At 31.6% G+C, this 22,843-nt stretch overlaps 1 protein-coding gene across 1 annotated transcript in view; it reads left to right on the forward strand.

Annotated features, from left to right (window-relative positions):
* LUZP2 (leucine zipper protein 2) overlaps positions 1-22,843 on the forward strand; it is a 384,944-nt gene that overhangs the window by 340,735 nt on the left and 21,366 nt on the right. Inside the window, exon 8 of the mRNA XM_045556578.1 lies at positions 20,514-20,606. Within this exon, the coding sequence (XP_045412534.1) occupies positions 20,514-20,606 (93 nt within the window). The remainder of the gene's footprint in view (positions 1-20,513; positions 20,607-22,843) is intronic.

A 22,843-nucleotide genomic window follows, 5' to 3' on the forward strand; every position in this document is an offset into this window, starting at 1 on the left:
TAAGAAAATAATCTGAGTGTTCACCAAAAGGATTTGCACAAATGAAACAATAGGAAAAAGAAGATCTTCAAATTTGCTAAAAAGGAATTATATTATTTTTACTAGATCTGATGAAAGACCAGATAATTATTTTTCTTATTGATCCACCCTGAATGCACTGTACGTTGGATGTAAATTGAAAGAAAATTAGAAGTCACAGCCTTGCTTTTCATCACACTATGGAACACATTGATATGCATAATTTTATGAAATCCTAGGGAGTCTGTTTGATTCCCCTACAGCGTTAGTATTAGGCATTCCTATGACATATGTGGTTATCTTTGATCTCTTTCTGAAAGCAAAAATATTCTTTGAATGTTTGTAGCTACGTAACCTAAGAAGTTATTTAAATCAATTATATTCTAAGAGCAAAGTTTTCTTTCTTTCAGAATAATGTACAGGTTCTTTTATGAAGAATGAAGATATATGCATATAAGTTTAAATTTGTTGCTGTTTGTGTTTGTGGTAGGATGAGAGGAGAAAGATAGATGGTAGTAAGATATATGAATGGATAATTTAATGCAATATGTTACTCTTTTTATTAATCATATATATAGGAGGTTGTCAGCATATAGTCACTGATAAAATAGGCAATTATAGTCTGTTTACAGTTGCTCAGATATGAACTTAAAAAGATTCCCTTTTTCATTATCTTACAGGAGTAATTTGTGATTTACTTATTTTTTATATAACTCTAACATATGGCTTGTCAGATTGATTATAAAGTCTAAACTATCTGAACTTTTAAGACTGGTCTTATTTAATTCCATATGCCAAATACCTAGCAGAGTGCCTGAAATATAGCAGGTATGTGAGAGGAAAATGCCAGAAATATACCAAGGAATAGACAAAGACAAATAAATTCAGCTATAAACTCATTCACCAAACTATTGTTGGTCAAACTTTAAGACTGTACATATCATGAGTAAGATTAGTTCCAGGATATAAAATTGATATTGAGAAATTGAAGAGCCTAATCAACTAGATTCCAAATACATTCTTGGTTTATCATCTTTTTAAAGTGTAAACTGCATTTTTAGAATATTAATACCTTATTTTCTTATGTACATTTTGTATTTTATAAAATTTTCTTCCAATTGCACACTGGTAATTAATTTGAATTATATGATTGTTTATGGCTATTTCTGTAAGATATTTTACTATATCATCACAATAAATATAGCAGATCTTATTCTAATTATCTTACTTAAAAAAGGAACTAAAATCTGATCCCAGGTTTCTTATGCCAAGTCTAGTATACCAAACCACTCTCTCAAAATGAGCATTATTTGGAATCTTTGAAATATTCTAATCAAAAGGAATGAACATTTGAATACTCAGTGCTTCTTATACTCTCGTAGATAGCACTGTTAAAATTTATAGGGCACTTGTTCTATGTTTTGCTCAGTGTTAATGGCTTTGCACAAGTTTTCTTAGTTGAAATCAAGAATATTGTGAGGTGATACTGATAATAGTCTATATTATCAGTGAGAAAACCAAGGTTCATAGAGGCTAATAAGACATCCACTGTCTCAAAACGAGATCATTGGCAACTAAGGTCTGGAAGTCACCTGTATGTGGCTCTGGAATTTGAGAGCCTGACCATCACTTGACATCTGATGTGCTTCTAATACCAACCCACTAATGGCTGCAAAGACATGTAAAAAATATTTGGAAATTATCCTTTAGTATTCACTCCAATGCAATTGCCTCTAAAAATAAACAAGTTTTAAAAATGTAACATTTATTTGAACTCCAAGAAAGCACTAACCAAGGCAATAGAATACATCTGTACATTTTTGAGGGATTTGAGAGTCAAAATTAATTAAGATAAACATCCATTCATTATTTAACATTCCCTGAATTACCCTCTGAGTGAAATGAGACATGAGGAAGGTGAGATTTCATAGCTGTCATTTGGTACATAAACCTCAATGATTGGGCACACACACATTTAGAAATGTTATGTATTCTTAATGACATCACCATTTACCTTTGGGAAATGCCTGTTTTTATCCTTCTTATTTTTTCTTGTCCTGATGTCTACTTTTCTTGCTATGACAATAGCCATATCAGTTTTCCCATAATTAACGTTACATGTTCTTCAGTTATTTTACTTTTAACCTACCTGTATCTTTTATGCAAATATTTTGCCCTATTCTGTGAGTTGTATTTTCACTCTATTGATGATATCATTTGTAAAACAAAAGACAAAAGTTTTTTGAAGTTGATGAAGTCCAACATATATATATATTTTTTTTGCCGCTTGTGCTTTTTCTGTATTTAATAAGGCTTTATGTAATGTGAGGTCATGAAGGTTATCTCCTATGTTTTCTTTTAAGACACTTAGTTTTTGCTTTTACCTTTAGGTATGTGATCTAATTTGAGTTCACTTTTATATGTTGTAGTGATCAAACATCACATGTCTGCACATGGTATCCAGTTGTTGAAACACTATTTGCTGAAAAGACTGTTTTCCTCCATTGAATTATCACGGTGCCTTGCCCAAATTCAATTGACCATGATGCAAGGGTATATTTCTTGACTCTCAGTTCAATTCTGTTAATCTGTATGCCTAAATTTCTGGCAGTATCTTTATTGAGTACTGTTGATTTGTAGTGTGTTTTAAAATTAGAAAGTGGGTTCCTCCAGCTTTGCATTTTATTTTCAAGTCTGCTTTGGCTATTCTTGGTCAATGCATTTACATATGAATTTTAGAATCAACTTGTCAATTTTAAAAAAAATAATTCAAGCTGGGATTTTGAAAGTATGACATTGAATCTTTAGAAAATCTGGGGGAACTCTTACCATCTTGACAATATTAAGTCTTTAACTACTTTATTCTTTTTTATGGTATTGAAAATTTTCCTTAATTTTTGAAATGTACTTGCTAGTGTATAGAAATACAATCCTTACCAAGTTTTTAATAATTTGAGTATTTTACTTTTCAGTGTAGCTCTGCTATCATTATGGTCCCTGTATGTATTTTTATTTTCTGAGTGTTGCTTTGGGGTGTCCCAATAAACATTTTGGAATTATCATAATCTACTTTGAAATTATATTATACTGTTTTACTTTACACAAATGTAATTATCATAAAACATTTTATTTTTCTTTTTTATACATTCTAATTGCATAACTATAATAAACATAAACCCAGTTATCATTTTTGTTTTAAAAAGCTAATTACATACTAAAGAATTTTTTGATGAGAAAAAGGTTTTTTTATATTGATTGTCGTATTTACCATTTCTGCACCCTCATCTGTATAAATTTAACTTTCCACATGACCTCATTTTTTCCACTTGCAGAGCTTTTCTTAACACTTGTATTGCAGTTTTCATGAAGATAACTTTTTATATGCCATTTGAAAATATCTCATCTCATTTTATTTTTAAATTTTTGCCCGAATTTAGTAATCTAGGTTGATAGATTTTTTTCTTTTAATACTTTAAAAAAGTCATTCTATTTTCCTCTACTTTGCATAGTTCTCACAATAAATCATATTCTTTTATCTTCCTTATATTTAATATGCATTTTATTTCTGAATGCTTTAAAATATATTTTTATTTATTACTGATTATCAGCAGTTCTATAATCATAGGTCTCTTAATGTTTTTAGTGTCTTTGTATATTTCTTATTCTAGGATCTGTGAGTTTTCAGTTTCCATAAATTTGTGGAAAAATTCTCTCATGGCTTTTTTGGTTTTTAATTACACATATGTTAGACTAATTAATATTTATTTTAGTCTATTTGCTTAATGTACTTTGGTGAGTATATATTCTATAACTATGTTCACTGATCTTTTTTCTGCATTGTCTAATCTATTATTAACACAATCCGATAAAATTTCATTCAGATTATTTTTATTTCAAATATTATATTCTTCTATCTATAGAATCCATTGCATCATTCTTATATCTTTCTTTTTTCTCTTTAATTTGTTCATGTTTTCCTCTGAATGATTGAATATATAAATAATATCTATTGCAATGTATTTAATTACAAATTATATCATGATTATTTTTCTGGTGAGTTTCTATTGAATGATTTTTCACCTGGTTATAAATCATATTTTTCTGCTTCTTGACATGCTCTATAATTTTTAACTGGTTATTATCTTAAATGAAATTTTACTGTCTTTTTAAAATAATATAGTTTATCTTTCTTTCTTCCTTCCCCCCTCTTCCTCTTTCCTTTCTTTTTCTCTCTCTCTCCAGTTACCTACTTGTGAAACAGATTTAGGTCTCAAGGCCTATTTTTAAATATTTTAAAATCAATCTGGTATAGCTTTGCTTCATAGATAATTCTTTTCTTCTATTAAATTATGAATTCTCTGAGGTTTCCATCCAATACCACAGGTTAGGGTTGAAGATTTTCCACTGTGGTGGTCTCCTCACCTTGTATAATTTCTGAGAATTTACAACTCTTCAGTTTTATTTTTCTGGTCTTGTGGAGTTTCATTCTATTCTTGCACAACATGATATTCAGCAAAGATTCAATGAAATCCAAATCAGATTTATCCCTAACCCCCTACTTTATAAAACTATTCCACAAGAGTTGGTGCTTGCCTCCTTGAACTGCCATCTGCTTATACCCAACTGACTAGGCTTTCTGGGCTCTGTTTTGGGTACCCTACCCTTTGCCCTCAGGCAAATAATTGTCTCCAGGAAAAATATCCTGATTATGATAAGGTTCACCTCCCATTTTTTGTTTCCCTTCTCTCAGGGATCACAGTTCTGCCATGCCTGTGGTCCAATGTCTAAAAACGGTTATTTCACAAATTTTGCATGCTTTTCTAGTTGCCTACTCTGAAAGAGAAGCACGATGGTAGTAATCTGCTCTGATTTGAAGATGAAGCCTTTATTTATTTTTTATTATTTTGTGTGAAATTTCTTTCTGTTAGAAGTAATCCCTACCATTTTTGCCCCAGGTCATGGCTAGTCCAAGAAAGTACTGTAGGCTGGGTACAGTAGCTCATGCCTATAATTCTAGCACTCTGGGAGGCTGAGAAGGGAGGATCACCTGAGGTTAGGAGTTTAAGAGCAGCCTGAGCAAGAGCAAGACCCCTGTCTCTACAAAAAATAGAAAAAAATTAGCTGGGTGTGGTGACACATGCCTGTAGTCCCAGTTACTCTGGAAGCTGAGGCAAGAGGATTGCTTGAGCCCAGGGGTTTGAGGTTGCAATGAGTTATGGGGCCACTGCACTCTAACTGGGGTGGCAGAGCAAGACTGTCTCAAAAAGAAAAAAAAAAAAAAGGACTTTGAACTGTCACATCAAACACATTTACAAATTTCATATATACCTACAATCAATACAACACATGGCCATTGAGGCCCTGTCATATTTCAAAAGTGATTATGTTTAAAATTTGAATATCTCATGTCTAACAATTTCAACTTTGTACAGCCCCCAACTCTACTCTCTGATTAGTCACCTTTAGGTGTCTACAGACCTTCAATTAGGCTTCTAAAAGTAAGGAGTAGTGTTAATTTCCAGATTAACAATAAGCTGTAGGCACTGCAATGAGAGAAGTCTACATGAGAAAATTTTCTCCTATTCCAGGAAAGTCATTATCTGTAAATATGCAGAAGGTCATTCCCAGTTTCACCATAGGTTCAGGTACAAAGCTTGATGGCAAATCAACACATGGTACTTATTCATCATTACCAAATATTGTAAAATTGAGTCCCAATGCCAAAGGATTGGTGTCTTTAAATAGCATTTCTTTTCTTTGAATAAAGTGGCTACCATATCCTTTGACCTGCTATCCAGCCAAGGTTTTCACTCCGAAGAGGTTTTACTCTTTCTAAGGGAATGTCCCCGGCAGGGAATTTCTCCATTGGCCCTCGGCTCCCATAAAAGCTTTCTCCAATTGTGAGGGGAAAAAGTAATTTGCAAGAGTGAACAGCGAACACTCTAAAATCTAAAGAAAGTAAAGAAAAATATTATCATCTCTGTCATTTTTACTTCGAAAAAGAACCTACCTAACTTGGATAAAAAGCAAACTCTTTTCCTGAGGCTCTGGAATTCAATTCATAAATGAAATTTTGAGGATTTTCACTCATTTTTCAGCTGCTTTCAGAACTTACTGGAAATGTCAATTCCCACTGTGGTAAAGGGAGAAATAAATAATCCTGAATTCAGGAATGACAGCATATTATTTATATTTAAGCAGATCTTTAAAGGATATCTGTCTTATACTAGGGGAAAAATTTCCTTTTTAAATTTTTTTGTATTTTCAATTTTCATGGGTACATCATAGTTGTATGTATTTGTAGGGTATATGTGATGTTTTGGTATAGGCATACAATGTGAATTAATCAAATCAAGGTAATGGGGATATCCGTCATCTCAGACCTTCATCATGTCTTTGTGTTAGAAACATTCCAATTCCACTCTTTTAGGTATTTTAGAGTATATCTTAACTTATTGTTGATTATAGATACTTAGTTATGCATCAAATATTATTCATTCTATCTAACTATATTTTTGCACCCATTAACCATCCCCACTTTATTCCCCACTTCCTGCTACCCTTCCCCACATTTGGTAACTATCATTCTACCCTCTGTCTCAATGAAATCAATTCTTTTTAATATTTAGCCCCAACATATGAGAGAAAACATGGATTCGTCTTTCTGTGCTTGGCGTATTTCACTTAACATAATGTTCTCCAGTTTCATCCATGCTGCAAATGACAGGATTTCATTCTTTTTTGTGGCTATATAATATTCCATTTTGTATATGTACCAAAAATTTCTTTATCCATTCATCCATTGATGGACATTTAGGTTCATTCCAAATATTGACTGTTGTGAATAGTGCTGCAATAAACAAGGAGTGCAGATATCTTTTCAATATACTGAATTCCCATCCTTTGGACATATACCCAGCAGTTGGACTGCTGGTTCATATGGTAGTTCTATTTTTAGTTTTTGAGGAGCCTCTGTACTGTTCTCCATAGTGGTTGCACTAATTTATATTTCAACCAACAGTGTACAGGGGTTTCCTTTTCCCTATATCCTCCCCAACACTTGCTATCTTTTGTCTAATTGCTAGTAGCCATTCTAACAGGTGTGAGGTGATATCTCCATATGGTTTTAATTTCTATTTCCCTTATAATGCATGATATTGAGCACCTATTCATATACCTATTGGCCATTTGTATGTCTTCTTCTGAAAAATGTCTATTCAGATCCTTTGCCCATTTTATAGTCAGATTATTTTATTTTTTCCCATTTGAGTATTTGGAGCTCCTTATATATTCTAGTTATTAGTCCGTTGTCAGATGGGTAGTTTGCCAATATTTTCTCCCAATTTGTAGATGGCCTCTTTACGTTGTTGATCATTGCCTTTGCTGTGCTGAAGCTCTTTAGCTTGATGGGATCCCATTTGTCAATTTTTGCTTTGGTTGCCTGTGCTTTAGGGGTATTACTCAAGAAGTCCTTGCTCAGACCAATCATGGACATATAAAATATTATGACTATTAAAATTATGACATAAAATATAAAAAGTATAAATTGGCAGTTATAATGAAAATTTATCAGAGATTGTTATAATTTGTGATGTAACTATTTCTCTTCCTAGTTAGTTATGAGCACATACAGTTTGTCTTTAATATTCCTTGATATTTTATACTTAACACAGATCGTAAAACACTATAATCCATTACACAGTAATATGTAAAACTGGAACAGTATATAAGTCTTTGCCTTAATGTAAAAAATCCAGAATAATTTGTCCAAATACCATTTTAAGAGTGTATATATTCTAATAATTTTGAGTGGGTAGAGCAGAAGGACATTGTCATGCCAAAGGACCCATGTAGCTCATTGTAATTCACTTGTTTGTGCTTACATATAAATCAGCAAAACACTAAAATATATACCTTAAATAACATTTTACTTAACTTGTAGCAAAAAAAGTTATGATTTTGAAATTGACTAAAATTAAATATAGTCAATGTGATCTATCGGCCATGAGTTATGTTTATGAATAACTATTTGCATTTCACATATAGTATGGCATTACACTCTCAAATATCCAACCGCTGTATAATAAGTTAACATCTGTATTTGTTGGAATATTAATGATAGTATTTTATAATTTTATAGTATATTTTATCCAATAACTCAAGAAAAACATACAAGTATTAATTGATCTTTTATATGTTTTTATGTCATCTTAAATATGTATAGGAAAGGATCGCTATATCATTATAACTCACTATTGATTAGAGACACTCACTTTTTATATCAGTTTTTTTAAAACATGCTGTTTTCTGTTTTACTCGTTTTGAGATTATCTGAGATGCCAATGACTAGCCAAGGATATTATACTTTTAACAGATTCTCTACATTTAAGAGTCAAGTCTTTAAGAATTCATCAAAAAAAGTATGTTCTGTTTTCAGAAAGTAAAAATAACTTGATCGTAGTATCCCAGTCTCTAATAAATTCTCCTATTAACTTGGTTATTGGTATCACTCCTTTTTCTCCTCATCCCACATATGACTTTCTTCTTCCCTTTCATCTTTACTTTCACTTTGAGCCAATTAAAGACATTTCAGTCTGCCTTGTTTTTTTTTAAATTTTAATTCTTATTCAAATATTATTGAACCAATATTAAATATGTATACAGTAAATTATGATTTTGTAATTACATGAATTTTTTAACATTCTACTTTGACAATGCCCATGTGTTACCATTCCAGAATCTTCTCACTTAAACTATTTTTAAAACATTTAGGCAGTATAGAATTGTTAAGACTGATCATTTTCTAGTCAGACAAACCTGAATTCAATTCTCTGCTCAGTTACATCCTAATGATATAATCTTTAGCAAGTTTTTTTTAACATCTTTAAAACTCTGTTATATCATTTTTAAAATATTTATAATGATAATAATAACCTTGCAGAGTTGTAGTGAGGATTGAATGAGATGATGCATGTACAAAACACGATTACTCAATTGTTATTAGCTTTTTATATGTAAGTAAATAAGAGAATATCAATTAAGCCCATTTTTATATTACATGCCAAACTAAGAGTCACGAATACTTTTGGGAATTTACCAATGATATCATTAAATGGAAATATTATAGTTAATGACTTCATTGTGTATAGCAAACCCCTGAGTACAGGGGGCATATTTTTGTCATTTTAGTTTCCTTAATTTTTACCACAATACAGCGTGACTATCAGTAAATATTTGATGAATGGACAAACAAATTAGTAAGCTAATGAATGAGGCATCTGAGGGAGGGAATGGCTTCATGGTAAGCAGATAATAATGTGTACATGAGCAGCTGTATCTCTCTCAAAGGCTCTTCACTTCCATAAACTCATTTTATCATGGAGAGAAAACATACTCATTTTAGTGAAAGCAACAGTCATGAATTTTCACATTAGACACAGAACACTTCCATGCTCTTCCCATATTTCGTCATTAGTCATGTGTATGCAGTGAATTTCAGTATCCATAATGGGAACAGTTTTGCCTTAATCCATCCTCCTATTGTTAGTTATTTCCTATAAAGCTAGGCTAGAGTCAATAGAAAAATGAGCATGGAGTTCCTCCCATTTAGTCCACAACAGGGTATGTGAAATATTCTAATTTCTATTTTAAAGTAAGATACATGAGTCTATGAGTGCCTTCCATGGATGGTGATACAACTCCTATATTTACATAATCTAAGATATACCAGTTTTTAATTTTGTTTAAATTTAAACTTTAATGCCTCTTTTTTAATAACCTTACACAAATTGTCTAGATTTAATTAAAATACAGAATGAGAATAGTAAATAACAGAGAAGTTCCCTGGATGCTTAAGTGTAGACACAAAGAGCAGAATTCCCTACCCTCTTTCTCCAAAGTGGACCAATTGTAGGACAACATATACACCTTATTTTCATGGATTAGCAATTCTGTTTCCTGTTATTATGGAGATTAGGGCCATTCCTTAAATGTCAACTTGCTTCGCTGAACTCTTAGTAAACACTGATTGACACTTAAACCAGGTCTCTCTCTTAGGCAAAATATGAGTATATTATCCTCCTACTCACTACATCTTCATGAGTCTCTGACCTGAATAATTAGGTAGTGTGAATAATTATGCTTTTATTATTACTGGTTGCCTGTAACACTAAGTTCCGTCTGCCTGATCTTTTCCTCTCAAACACCCCACACAGCTGTTCAACCATGCTTAAATTCACCACACCCATTAGACATTGTAATATTTGACCCTTATCTAGAGCCATTATTTAGAACTGGTAAAGTGTTCTTATCTACAGACAGATCATTTCTCACTTCCTCCTTAGCCCTCTTGTTAATGTTGCTAAATTCCCAATAATGGCTCATTAAAATCTCAAATTTGATTACACTACTACTGGGACAGTCAGAAGCATGCCTTTGGTCTCATTAAGCTTTTATTCAAACTACATTAAAAACAGGCCTCTCTAGCTTCTCCATATGCTTGATAATCTATTGGCAAAAAATAGATAAAATATTATATTTACTTTCAATTTTGAAATGTATGAAAATTCATTTAATATGACTATATTTGATTTTTTGTTTTTATTTTCTTTCACTTTTATCTATTTGTTAATGTCTTTGAGATAAACTATTATTTTGAACATGTATACAATATTAATACTGTCATATTTGTGTGCTCATAGATATAAGGTCACCCAATGGTAACCATTTTTAATATCAACTATTTTTAAGATTATATTAATTGCCTTTATTATGGAAATAATGATTTTTTATCACAGAAATTTTTAGAAAAAATTTTAATAGTTATAATATGAACAGTTGTTAAGAATTATTGAGTTATGCTATATCCATATCAATCCTCACAAAACAGAAAGGAGAAATCTTATTACTCCCATTTTCTTTAACTAAACTTTTATTTTAGAATATATTTGGACTTACAAAAACATTGCAAAGAGTACAGATAGTTCCTATATACTCTTCACTCAGCTTCCCCTAATGTTAATGTTTTACATAGCCATGGTGCATTTATCAAAACTAATAAATTAACATTGGTATGATACTATTACCAAGCTACAGGACTTACTTGGATTTCACCGATTTTTTTGCTAATGTCATTTTTCTATTTCAGGATCTAATCCAGTTTACCACATTGTATGTGATTATCAGGTCTCCTTGGTCTCCTCTAGTTTTTTACAGTTTTTCATGATCTTCGCACTTTGTTTTTTTTTTTTATTATTTATTTATTTATTTATTTTTTTTTTTTAAGTATTTTTTTTTTTTTATTTCAGCTCATCATGGGGGTACATAAGTTCAGATCTTCGCACTTTGGAGGAGTAGTGATCAGATGTTTTTTAGTGTATTCCCCAATATGAGTCTGTCTATTGAGCTTTTATGCTTAGACTGGATTTATAGGTTTTTGTAGATAATACCACAGGGTTACAGTATCTTTGTCATCATCATACCAGGGATATGTGATATCTACATGACATTATTGGTGATGGTAAACCTCATCACTTTGTTAAGGTGGTATTTATTGTGGATTTCTCTGAAAAATTACTGTTTTTCCCTTTCCATACTTTTTTCTTTGGAATTGAATCACTAAGTTCAGCTTACACTCATGGGAAGGGGATTTAAATTCCATCTTCTGAAAAAGAAAATGTTTACATACATTATTTGGAATTCTTCTGTAAGGAATATTTATCCCTTCTCCCCCATTTATTTATTTATGCAATCGTTTATTTACATCAATATGGACTTATAGATATTTTAGTCTTTGAGTTATAATCTAATACTATTATTATTAATTTATTTTTCCTTTTAAATTGACTTTTATTTTTCAGAGCAGTTTTGGTTCAAAGCAAAACTGAGAAGAAAATACAGAGTTACCGTATATACTGCTACCCCCATCCCATGGACAGCCTCTTCCACTGTCCACATCTTGTGCGAGAGTGATGCATGTTACATGCATGTTACACTGGCACATCATCACCCAAAGTCTATAGCTTACATTCGGGTTTGCTTTTGGTGTTGTATGTACATTCTATGGGTTTTGACACTTTTACTATGGTATGTATATACCATTATAGTATCATATGGAATTTATTCTTATTTTTCATTTTAGTGAACTTAAGCATAGAGACATTAAGTTATTCGTAAAAGCGGACACAGTTAACATTTTATGAGTGTTATATTGCATTTCATTAAAATTAATTATAAATTTATTTGAATTGTACATATCATTGCCTTGTAGAAATATACTATGATTTATGTATCTGTTTATTTTTGAATTTTCAAGTTTTTAATTTTTTCCATTTTAATAAGCATGCAAGTTACATTTAAACATCTGTCTTATACTCTACCAAAATAATAAAGTCTGCAAAGACAGAAAATATATTTCTTCATTTTTATATCCTCTTTCCTTCCTTATTCATCTCCTCTATTCAGTAGTATTTAATATAGCCTCTTATACCAACACAGTAGGTGATAGATAACTGTTTTCTGAATGAATGATTATGCAATCAATTGTAGAACTTACGGTTTGTCAGCCACACCTTTGTAGCTGACATTATAGAGGCCTGATTTCTGAGGTTTCTTGGGGCCACTGTCAGAGGCAGAAATGTGAGCAGAATGGCATATTCTTTTGATCTAGTGTCACATAATTTATCTTCTTAAAAATGACTTTAGATATTCATATCCTGGATTCGGTTTTGGTATAATTTTCTTTTAATCCTCACAATATTTTGAAATAATTTACAGGTTCCATGTCTGTTAAAAATAATCTGTGCATAATCTGTGCAGTACTTTTTGGAAAATGTAATGTGTTTTCCGAAGCCTAACATTTTAATGTATGAAAGTGGGAATGGTTTCACAGTAATCTTACTGTGATGGACACAGAAAGGAGCAAAAACAGAAAAAGAACTTTTCTTTGGGAAAAGTTAGTATCTGATACCACATACTCTATCTCGTCTAGTGCCACTAAGGGCCATTTTCCATTTGTGCTTTACTATTGAAGTATAATATTTCATCTCCCAACTTTTATTTGACTGTATTGTCCTCCAGAAAACGCAGCTACATCGAGCCTATTTTCTGAAGCTGAGAATGAGGATTTTAAAATAAAGCTCTATTCTTCTTGATTTGAAGAATCACTCTTTATTGCAGCACTATGCATCCTTTTAGGTTTCACTAGTCACATCTTCCTTTCTGTTATCATTGTCGAGTTATATTCCTGGTGTTGGTGTATATAGCAATAAATTAATTCTATTCAGTTTGATTCTACATTTATTAACTGCAAACATTATTTGTTTTCTTCTAGGCTGCTCTAGCACAAAAATTAACTCTTAAGAATAATTTTAATTCTTTGATGTTTTGAAGCCTTGTACATCTTTATGATACATTAGGACTTTCACAGTAAACAATTTTTCTTGGTCTCTAATTTAATAACTTTAAATATTCCATTGATTGTACTCTGCCATTTACAATAGATAAAAATGCAAAATAGGCATATGGTAATGTATAGCCAAAAGAATAATTTGAAAATTTATTAAATTAGGATGGCTATAGCCATCATATAATTACGAGGGTGCATTCTGAGTACAGCATAGCAGAATGATGAAAAGCTCCAGGATCCTGGTGATGTTATTGAACTTTAAAATTAACTAAATCTAGGACTCCTCTACTTTAAGAATTTTTATGTGAGCTTATAAACCCTTAGAGTTTAAGCTACTCATAGTTGGGGCTTATAAAACTTGTAACTAAATAATTTCTGATACAAATTCTTTAGTACAGTAAGGGAAAAATACAACTGAGCAGATTAAAAATCATAATAAATTGTATCCATGAAAAATTTTATGAAAGCACAAAGATTAAAGAAAATTTTGATAGAGTTCTATGAAAGAGTTTGGGAAGACTAATTAAGGCAGGTAATATTCAAATGATGTTTTTAAGGATAAGTGGGAATTTATCAAGAAAAGGATTTGGTGGAAAGTATAAGGGATGGCCATGGGCAGAGAAACAGAATCAAAAAGGAACTGAAGAACATGAAAATACTGTTCATATATGCAGGTTTCTGTGTGTCTGTGAGTGTGTGGGCATGGATGCAGGTGAGAGAGGCTTGGAGAGGGGAGAGCAAGACCTAAGTATTTCATTTAAATACTTATCACTAGCCTAAAAAGGAAGAAAATGTATAAGGCATTAGGGTTGTGGAAATATTTAAATAGAAAATGTGCTTTAAATCAGTAGTTGTTAATCTTTTGGGATTTTTGCAGACTTTAATAATTTTATAAAAGCAGTGGACTCTTTCCATGGGGGGAAAATGTAATTAATTTCAGTAGAAATCAGTTTTAGAAATTCCATTTTAAAGGTTATTAAAATGTTATAAATTTCAGTTCAGACTGAAAAGTTGAAAGTTATCTGGACTGTCTACATTTCTAAAGAAATTTTACTGGAAATTCCTCAATTTGGAGGTCAAATCCATCAACTAGTATTTCATACAACATACTTTTCCACTATTAGAACTTACTGCTTAGGGAATGTTCATGTACTATTTTTAATTTACACAAATGCAGTTTCTCTATATTTCTATTAAAATGAGAACAAAGGGTATAAGTTTGAAATTTTAACATAAAATGTTAGAATATTAATGAGAATTTATTGATTAGAATTTGTTAATTACAAACTACTTAACCTCTGGAAATGCATCGTTACATTGTGAACACTATTTTTTCTAATATGTTTCAGAAATGTTCTATTTGGAAATTGTAGTATTAATATAAGCAATGCAGGTCAAAGAACTTAAGCTTATTGCCTTGAAATGTGATTTTTCTAATTAATTTTTACAAATGTCCAATATTAGCATTGACTAATATTAAGAAGTGAGTATTGGAATGGACTTTACCATTTACTTGCCTTGCTAAATTTGGGAAAGTTTCTTAAACTCTGTTTTGTGTTTTTTTCATTTTTAGTATCAATGTTTGCTAGAATATAGTATACATAGTTAACACGTTTTTCTGGCACATATCAAGAACTAAGTAAATAGCAACTATTATTGCCACCACCCCCCCATAAAAAGAAAAAAAGCAAATTCAGAGTGTTTAAACTTATTATTTCAATGTTTTAAACCAGTGACAGTTTTTACGCCCTCCTAAATTAAACTCATTTTTTTCAGATTTTAATCAGACATGCATATGTTCTTCCATTTGCAAATAGTCCTCCTTATGCATATAGATTACACACATTCATACACATATAAATCTGGTTCAGAATTATTCTAAGATCTTAAAATTTTCAGCAATACTGCTGTATATAAATAATATATTTACTGATCCTTCCTCAGAAATTATTAGCATAAGAAAATAAATTATAACTAAATGAGTCCTTCTGATGTAAGCAAGGATTTATGTCATTTTGAAATATTAATATAAACATTAATCATGGAGTAATTAGTAATTCTGTTTTGTACAGTAATATTCTTCAAAACACTTTGGACACACTAATATTATATTTCTCATGATTAATTTAGAATAATTTTCCTCTTCCATTAATTTTGTGTGCTACTATTTACATTACTTTTACTTTATTATTTATTACCAAGTTTATGTTTTTGGAAATGAAGTTTAGAAACTCCCATAAAGTTCTTTTATTCATATTATTCTTTTTTCCATCATCATGATACTTATTTTTAGTTTACATAAAATTTTAACTGAATTGTGTCAATTACTGAGGTTACCACTACTGACTCTGCAAGTTATTATTTCCACAGCTGTTGAGATATTAAAAATCACTGTTTTGATATATTCAAAGTTACCCATTGCCTAGAGGATAGTCTAAACTCCTCAGTTTGGAGGTCAAATCCATCAACTAGTATTTGTTTTTTTTTTTTTGTTTTTTTTTTTTTTTTTTTGAGACAGAGTGTCACTTTGTTGCCCGGGCTAGAGTGAGTGCCGTGGCATCAGCCTAGCTCACAGCAACCTCAGACTCCTGGGCTTAAGCGATCCTACTGCCTCAGCCTCCCGAGTAGCTGGGACTACAGGCATGAGCCACCATGCCCGGCTAATTTTTTTGTATATATATTTTTAGTTGGCCAGATAATTTCTTTCTATTTTTTAGTAGAGACGGGGGTCTCACTCTTGCTCAGGCTGGTCTCGAACTCCTGACCTCGAGCGATCCACCCGCCTCGGCCTCCCAGAGCTAGGATTACAGGCGTGAGCCACCGCACCCGGCCCATCAACTAGTATTTGATACAACATACTTTTCCACTATTAGAACTTACTGCTTAGGGAATGTTCATGTACTATTTTTAATTTACACAAACCCCATCTTTTACTGTGTTAATTATTTGAGATTTTTGCAGAAAATTTCCATTTATAATTTATAATTTCTATAATAATTTTCTATTATCTGAAATCTGCATCTTTTTCCCTAATTCCCCTTTTCCTCATGTAAAAACCCAATGCATCCTTTAAGACAGTTTTCAAGTTTAGTTTCTAGCCTCAACTCCTCTATCACATCACTTAAAATTATTTTGACTAAAGTTAATCTTGCACTTACATAGAGTTTACATAATTTTTATCATTTTCTTATTTTAGAAACAAACTATGCTGTTTCAGGGAAAAAATAAACAGAAAAGAGGAAATAATTTTTAAAAGAATATAGAAAATTTATAGTTCCAGGAGAAAAACTACCTTATGTGGTTTCTTCCATACACTTTATTTTTCACATATACATTTTTATATATTTTCACAGGAAGTTACTGTATATATTGTTTTTGAGCCATTTTATTTTAGCAAAGTGTGAATAATTGCCATGTCAATAGATAAATTTTTTAACTTCCAAACATGAATTATTTTATGTTTTTATGTAAGGTGTTACACAATTATAAAACAAGCACATGTAAGTCCACGTACCAATATAAAGACATGATTTGGGGCATTATCAATATTAGTGACATTAGCTGGGTATTCATGCACAATCCCTGTCCTAAATTTTGTATTTGTCATTCCCAAGTTTTGTCTGTGTGTGTATGTTTATTTTCCCCTATACACATTTGTCTTTAAGAACTATACTAGTTTTGATTATTTTGAATGTTATAAAAATATTAATATTCTCTAATTTTTTGGAACTACTTTTTTGACCGGATATTTTTTCTAGGACATATACATGTTTGTTGCTTGTAGTGGTAGTTCAATTAATGCTCACTACTGAATTGATGCATGTGATAATGCTATCATTTATTTCTCTTTTTGACCCACACCTCCCCAGAGTAAGATGAGACTCACTATTTACTCACATAAACAATAAATCTTCAATCAATGGCTGCCTAACAGATGCCAGACACTACTTTATATTCTGTTTATCCCTTCTTCAAAACAAACAAATAACAGTAACAACAGCAAAACATACTGCAATTTAGGTATTTTTGACCTTATTTCACAAAGCAGCAGGAAACACAGTGTTTATCTTTTTAAATTTAAAAAAAAAATTTTTTAATTATTATGGGTACATAATAGCTGTATATATTTTAAAGATACAGGTGATATTTTGATACAGGCATACAATGTTTAATATTCCAATTAGGGTAATTGGGATATCCATTATCTCAAGCCGTTTATCATTTCTTTATGTTAGGAATATTTCAATTCCACTCTTTTAGTTATTTTAAAGGATATAGTAACTTATTATTGACTGTAGTTACTTTGTTGTGCTATCAAATATTGTTATCAAATATTCTAACTATATTTTGTACCCATTAACCACCCTCACTTTATTCCCTTCTACCCGTCTCAGCCTCTAGTAACCATCACTCTACTCTTTATCTCCATGTCATCCATTTGTTTTCATTTTTAGCTCCCACATATGAGTAAGAACATGAGATATTTGTCTTTTTGTGCTTGGCTTATTTCATTTAAAATGATATTCTCTAGTTCTATAGATTTTGTTGCAAATAACAGGATTTCATTTTTTATGGTTGAATAATATTCGATTGTTTATATGTACCACATTTTCTTTATGCATTCATCAGCTGATGGACACTTAGGTTGATTTCAAATCACTATTGGGAATAGGGCTGCAATAAACATAGGGAGTGTAGACATCTTTTCAATACACAGATTTCCTTTCTTTTGGATAAATATCTAGCATTGGGTTGCTGGGTCATATGGTAGTTCTATTTTTAGTTTTTTGAGAAACCTCAGTACTGTTCCCTATAGTGCTTACAATAATTTACATTCTCATCAAGGGTTCTCTGTTATCCACATTCTCATCAGCATTCATTATTGCCTGTATTTGGATAAAAACCATTTAAACTGCTATAAGAAGATGTCCCATTGTAGTTTTAATTGGCATTTCTCTGATGACTAATGATGTTGAGCATTATTTCATATACCTGTTGGCCATTCGTATGTTTTCTTTTGAGAAAGTCCATTCAGATCCTTTGGCCATTTTATAATCCAATTATTTGATTATTTCCTACTGAGATATTGTAGCTCTTTATATATTCTAGTTATGAATCCCTTGTTAGTGGGTAGTTTGCAAATATTTTCTCCTGTTCTGTGTGTTATCTCTTCACTTTGTTGATCATTTCCTTTACTATGCAGAAGCTTTTAGCTTGATGTGATTCCATTTGTCTAATTTTGCTTTCATTGTCTGTGCTTTATGTCCTGAGTGTTTCTTCAATGTTTTGTTTTAGTAGTTTCATAGTTTCAGGTCTTAGATTTATATATTTAATCCATTTTGATTTGATTTTTGTATATAACCAGAGGTAGGGGTCTAATTTAATTCTTCTGCATATGCATACCTAGTTTTCCCAGCGCCATTTATTAAAGAAACTGCCTTTTCTCCAATGTATGTTCTTGGCACTTTGTCAACAATGAGTTCATTATAGGTGTGTGGATTTATTTCTTGACACTCTATTATGTCCCATTGTTCTATGTGTTTGTTTTTATCCCAACACCATGCTGATTTGGTTACTACAGATCTGTAGAATAATTTGAAATCAGGTAATTTGATTACTCTAGTTTTGTTCTTTTGCTCAGGATGGCTTTGGTTATTCTGGATCTTTTGTGGTTCCATATAAATTTGGGGATTATTAACTGTCTTTTTTATTCATAGAGAAGATACATAGGGTAAATCAGAGGTAAGAATTCAAAATAAAGAAAGGATGGGAAAGAAAGAGCAAGTAAGAAAGAGGAAACTACTAAGTGACTTCTAGAATTCAATCAATGAAGTTAACCTTTTTAAAGTATAGATGGAGAGGAATGTATTTACTTTATTTATGTTTTTATTTATGTAGGTATTTTTTGTTATACCCAGAGCTCAGCTTTTAGGTGACTTTATGAAGAAACTATTTTAGTGGATTTAGTTGCTTTATTTCTGTTTTTCTAATATCAAATTGCTTTATTAATATTATTTTTTACATTTAATATTCTATCATATTTATTACCTATCTTTGGTTCTTATTTTTATAAATATATTATTTTTTTCTTTGAGCATGTTCCCCTACTGAATAATGTAATTGCCTTTGGAAAACTAAGGGAGTGTTGTGTTGAGTAGAAAGTAGAAAGTAGTACAGGTGGTAAACCTGGGTGAGATTTGAGCAATTTAACCTGAAATCTGACATCTCAGTTTTATTCTTGCTGTGCCCCCACTGGTTAGAAACATCATTTCATCCTCCCCCATGATTCACTGTGATAAAATTTTCAGGCTCAGGCAAATTAGTGTTCAATAGTTTACTTTTGTCTATCCTTCAACAGTACCTTCATAAGTTGATGAGTGTAACACTAATATTTAAATCAGCTTGTCCAAGAAACACACACATATTTGAGTGGATAATCTTAGACCTGCCTATAGTGATATTTACATACCTTAGATATGGCACACCCTCTCTGGCCAGAACCAGAAAACAGCTTTCTTTTCTTTTTGTTTTTAAATTTAGTGTTCCTAAAGTGATTAATTATAGAATAATAGAATTATAGAGTAATTGAGGGCTTACATAGGTGTAAAGCAGAGTTTGATTAGTTTGTGAAGCATTGGAGTAAATATAATTCACTATGTTAATTATCAGGTGTTATAAAATATTTTTTTTTTAGTGAGAAAATGATGTGGGCCTTCGTTATTTCTCAGATATACTGCAGTTAAAGAGAAAGGAAAGCATTCTTACTTTTTGAGGGAGTAGGATCTCTAAAATAAAATAAAATACTTATTATGGAAGACATAAATGATTTAAGTAGAAAAGTAATCCCATTGAACACCACCAATGCAAAATTCAGTAGAAATTATTCTATTTAATTTAAAAGTTAAGAATTTGTAAGGTAAGATCTGTAAGGTCTCTGACATATGCAGATTTCCATCCTATTCTTTTTCTTTGAGTGCAATTTTGCTTGCTATTGTATCCTGTGTTACTGTAACCATATGACTCCATTTATTGAACCTATCTCTCTTGCTTTTAATGATCTCTTTCTTTCTCTCTCTCTATCTCTCTCAAGCCTCAACAAAGCACTCCGGGAAACAATGAGAGCTCTCAAGTTGAGTCAACTAAGGAAGGAAATCCAAGTACCACTGTGTGTGACTCTCAAGATGTAAGACTAACTTAAAATGATTTTAACAGCACTAGACACGAAAACAAGGACATATGCATTTTAACAGTTCTAGTTCATGAGACATTCTAGCTGTCTATAATATCTACTGTCTAAGCACTTTACTTTTAAATGTGAGAAAGCAAATGTTCTTTGAGTATGAATCAGGTGGGTATTCCATCTAGAAGTATAACCAGATTCTTCCTAAGACAACTGTGAACATGAGTTCTTAGACAGGTAAGTGGGTGACCACAGGCTACTCCATGTGTATATCCCACAATCATATGACAGCAAGCTGTTAAAATGCTTTTTTAAAATCCTCCCTAGGATGTGATTCTATAGTATTCTCCACATAAAGCAAATAAATCAAGCATTATAAAGACAAAATATTAGAGGAGAGAAGATTCTTAACCTTCAAATGATAATAGGAAATATGGAGCTTGTGCCCTGTGGTTTTTCACTCATTATTATTTCTTGAACTTTGGCAAAATTAAGCTTATAGAACTATCATGTTTAGATCTGAAAACCAGCAAATGATAACAACTGTGTTGAATAGATTCAAAGTTAGGCTTCGATCTGAAATGGAAAGTGTCTGCTGAAACTATGTTTGAAAGAAATCAGGCTGCAGCTATAAAAAAAAGAGAGAGTGAGAGAGAATAGAAAAATAAGTTAATTAAGTCATTTCTTTTTCCTCTGCTAGCTGCCAAAGTGAATAGAGAAAAATCAATTTCTCAACGTTTGCCTTAAAATTTTTGTATATTTAAACATATACCAAAACCAGACAATTCAGAACATGAAGTTAATAAGAAGTAGAAATAATTTATTTCCAAGAGGGGAAAGTGTCAAAAAGACTTCGGGCAGGAAGGAAGATTTTTGCTATAGTTTGAAGAATGGATAGGTCTTTGACAGTGTGAGCAAATTGTAGAAGCAGGAAAATATCAGAGCAATGTGGTTAGAAAATAGAGTGTAGAAAGTGACAGGGTATGTGCCTACAAAGATTGTTTGGGACTAGAGAATAAGGGGCCCTGGATTCCCAAGCTAAGGAGTTTGATTTGAATTAAGGAGACAGTTAAGATTTTCAAATATTTGTATCCAATTAAGTGATAGGCCCATGGTGTTCATTTTAAGGACAGTGTTTTTATTACTTGATATATTTTTTCAAAAACTATGTAAAACATGTTCCCATCAGAGGCAAAATGGAAAAGTTATGTATGGTTTGCAAAAGTTCCCAAAGGCAACGTTTTGGTCTACTTTTCTTATTGACGCTTGGGCCTGTTCAAAATCAAAAATTGTTTTATGTTGTTTGTTTCTCTCTCTTTCTAATTTTGTTGTCTTCCTTTGTCTGTGGTGACTCCTCTCCCTTCAATAAATCCCATAAGCAGCTTCTACCTTGGTTTGGTCTCAATCTGGATCTGTGTGTCTTCAAAAACCTGCCTTCACCAGCACAAACATGAATGCTCTCTCTCTAACCTGACCTTTATCCTCTAGACTTTGGGTTTTGGAGTCCTTACTTTCAAGCAACTGCATTTTCTGATGCAGAGAGCGTTCAGTATTTAAAGCCTGCAGATTTGTTTACAGTTAAAGATCAAGAAAGTAATATAATGAGTGAAATAAACTAGGTATGAGCAGTAGGAATTAGTGGGACTTGTGTGAAAATCAGTTTTCAAATTCTAGACCACCAGGTCTTAGCCCTGTCTCCAGAATACTATCTCCTGAAAAGCTCTTATAAAATACTGATGCCCATGACACACTCCAGAAAAATTAACTCAGCATCTTGGTGGGTGGGCTCTGGACACGAATTGTATTAACTTTTTTATTTTTCCATGTGATTATACTGTATAGGTCAATCTCACTAAAAATGGATTTCCCATGTAAATGATCATAAAAACATGTGGGGAGATTTTAAATACTAAGATTCTGAGCAATTACTCTGGAAATTTCTATTGTTCTTTGACTTGTCTAAATTCAAGTAGTCTTATTTGTGTTAAATATTGTGAAATATGTTATATCCATTTCAATAGAGCAATATGAAAATACTGACCCTACCATGCTAGAGACTCAAACCCCAATATGGATTGTTTTATTAAATGTCCAAACCGACCAAGACAGCAGAACACAATTTCATTTTAAAATGTGCAAAAGTTTTTATCACTTTTTCATATTTATATTTTATATATTTGTGTGTGTATTTTGGAATAGTGACACATGCTTTTTTAATGACTTTTCTTTAATCAGAGATT

This window comes from Lemur catta, chromosome 7, assembly GCF_020740605.2.
Source record: "Lemur catta isolate mLemCat1 chromosome 7, mLemCat1.pri, whole genome shotgun sequence".
NCBI lineage: Eukaryota > Metazoa > Chordata > Mammalia > Primates > Lemuridae > Lemur > Lemur catta.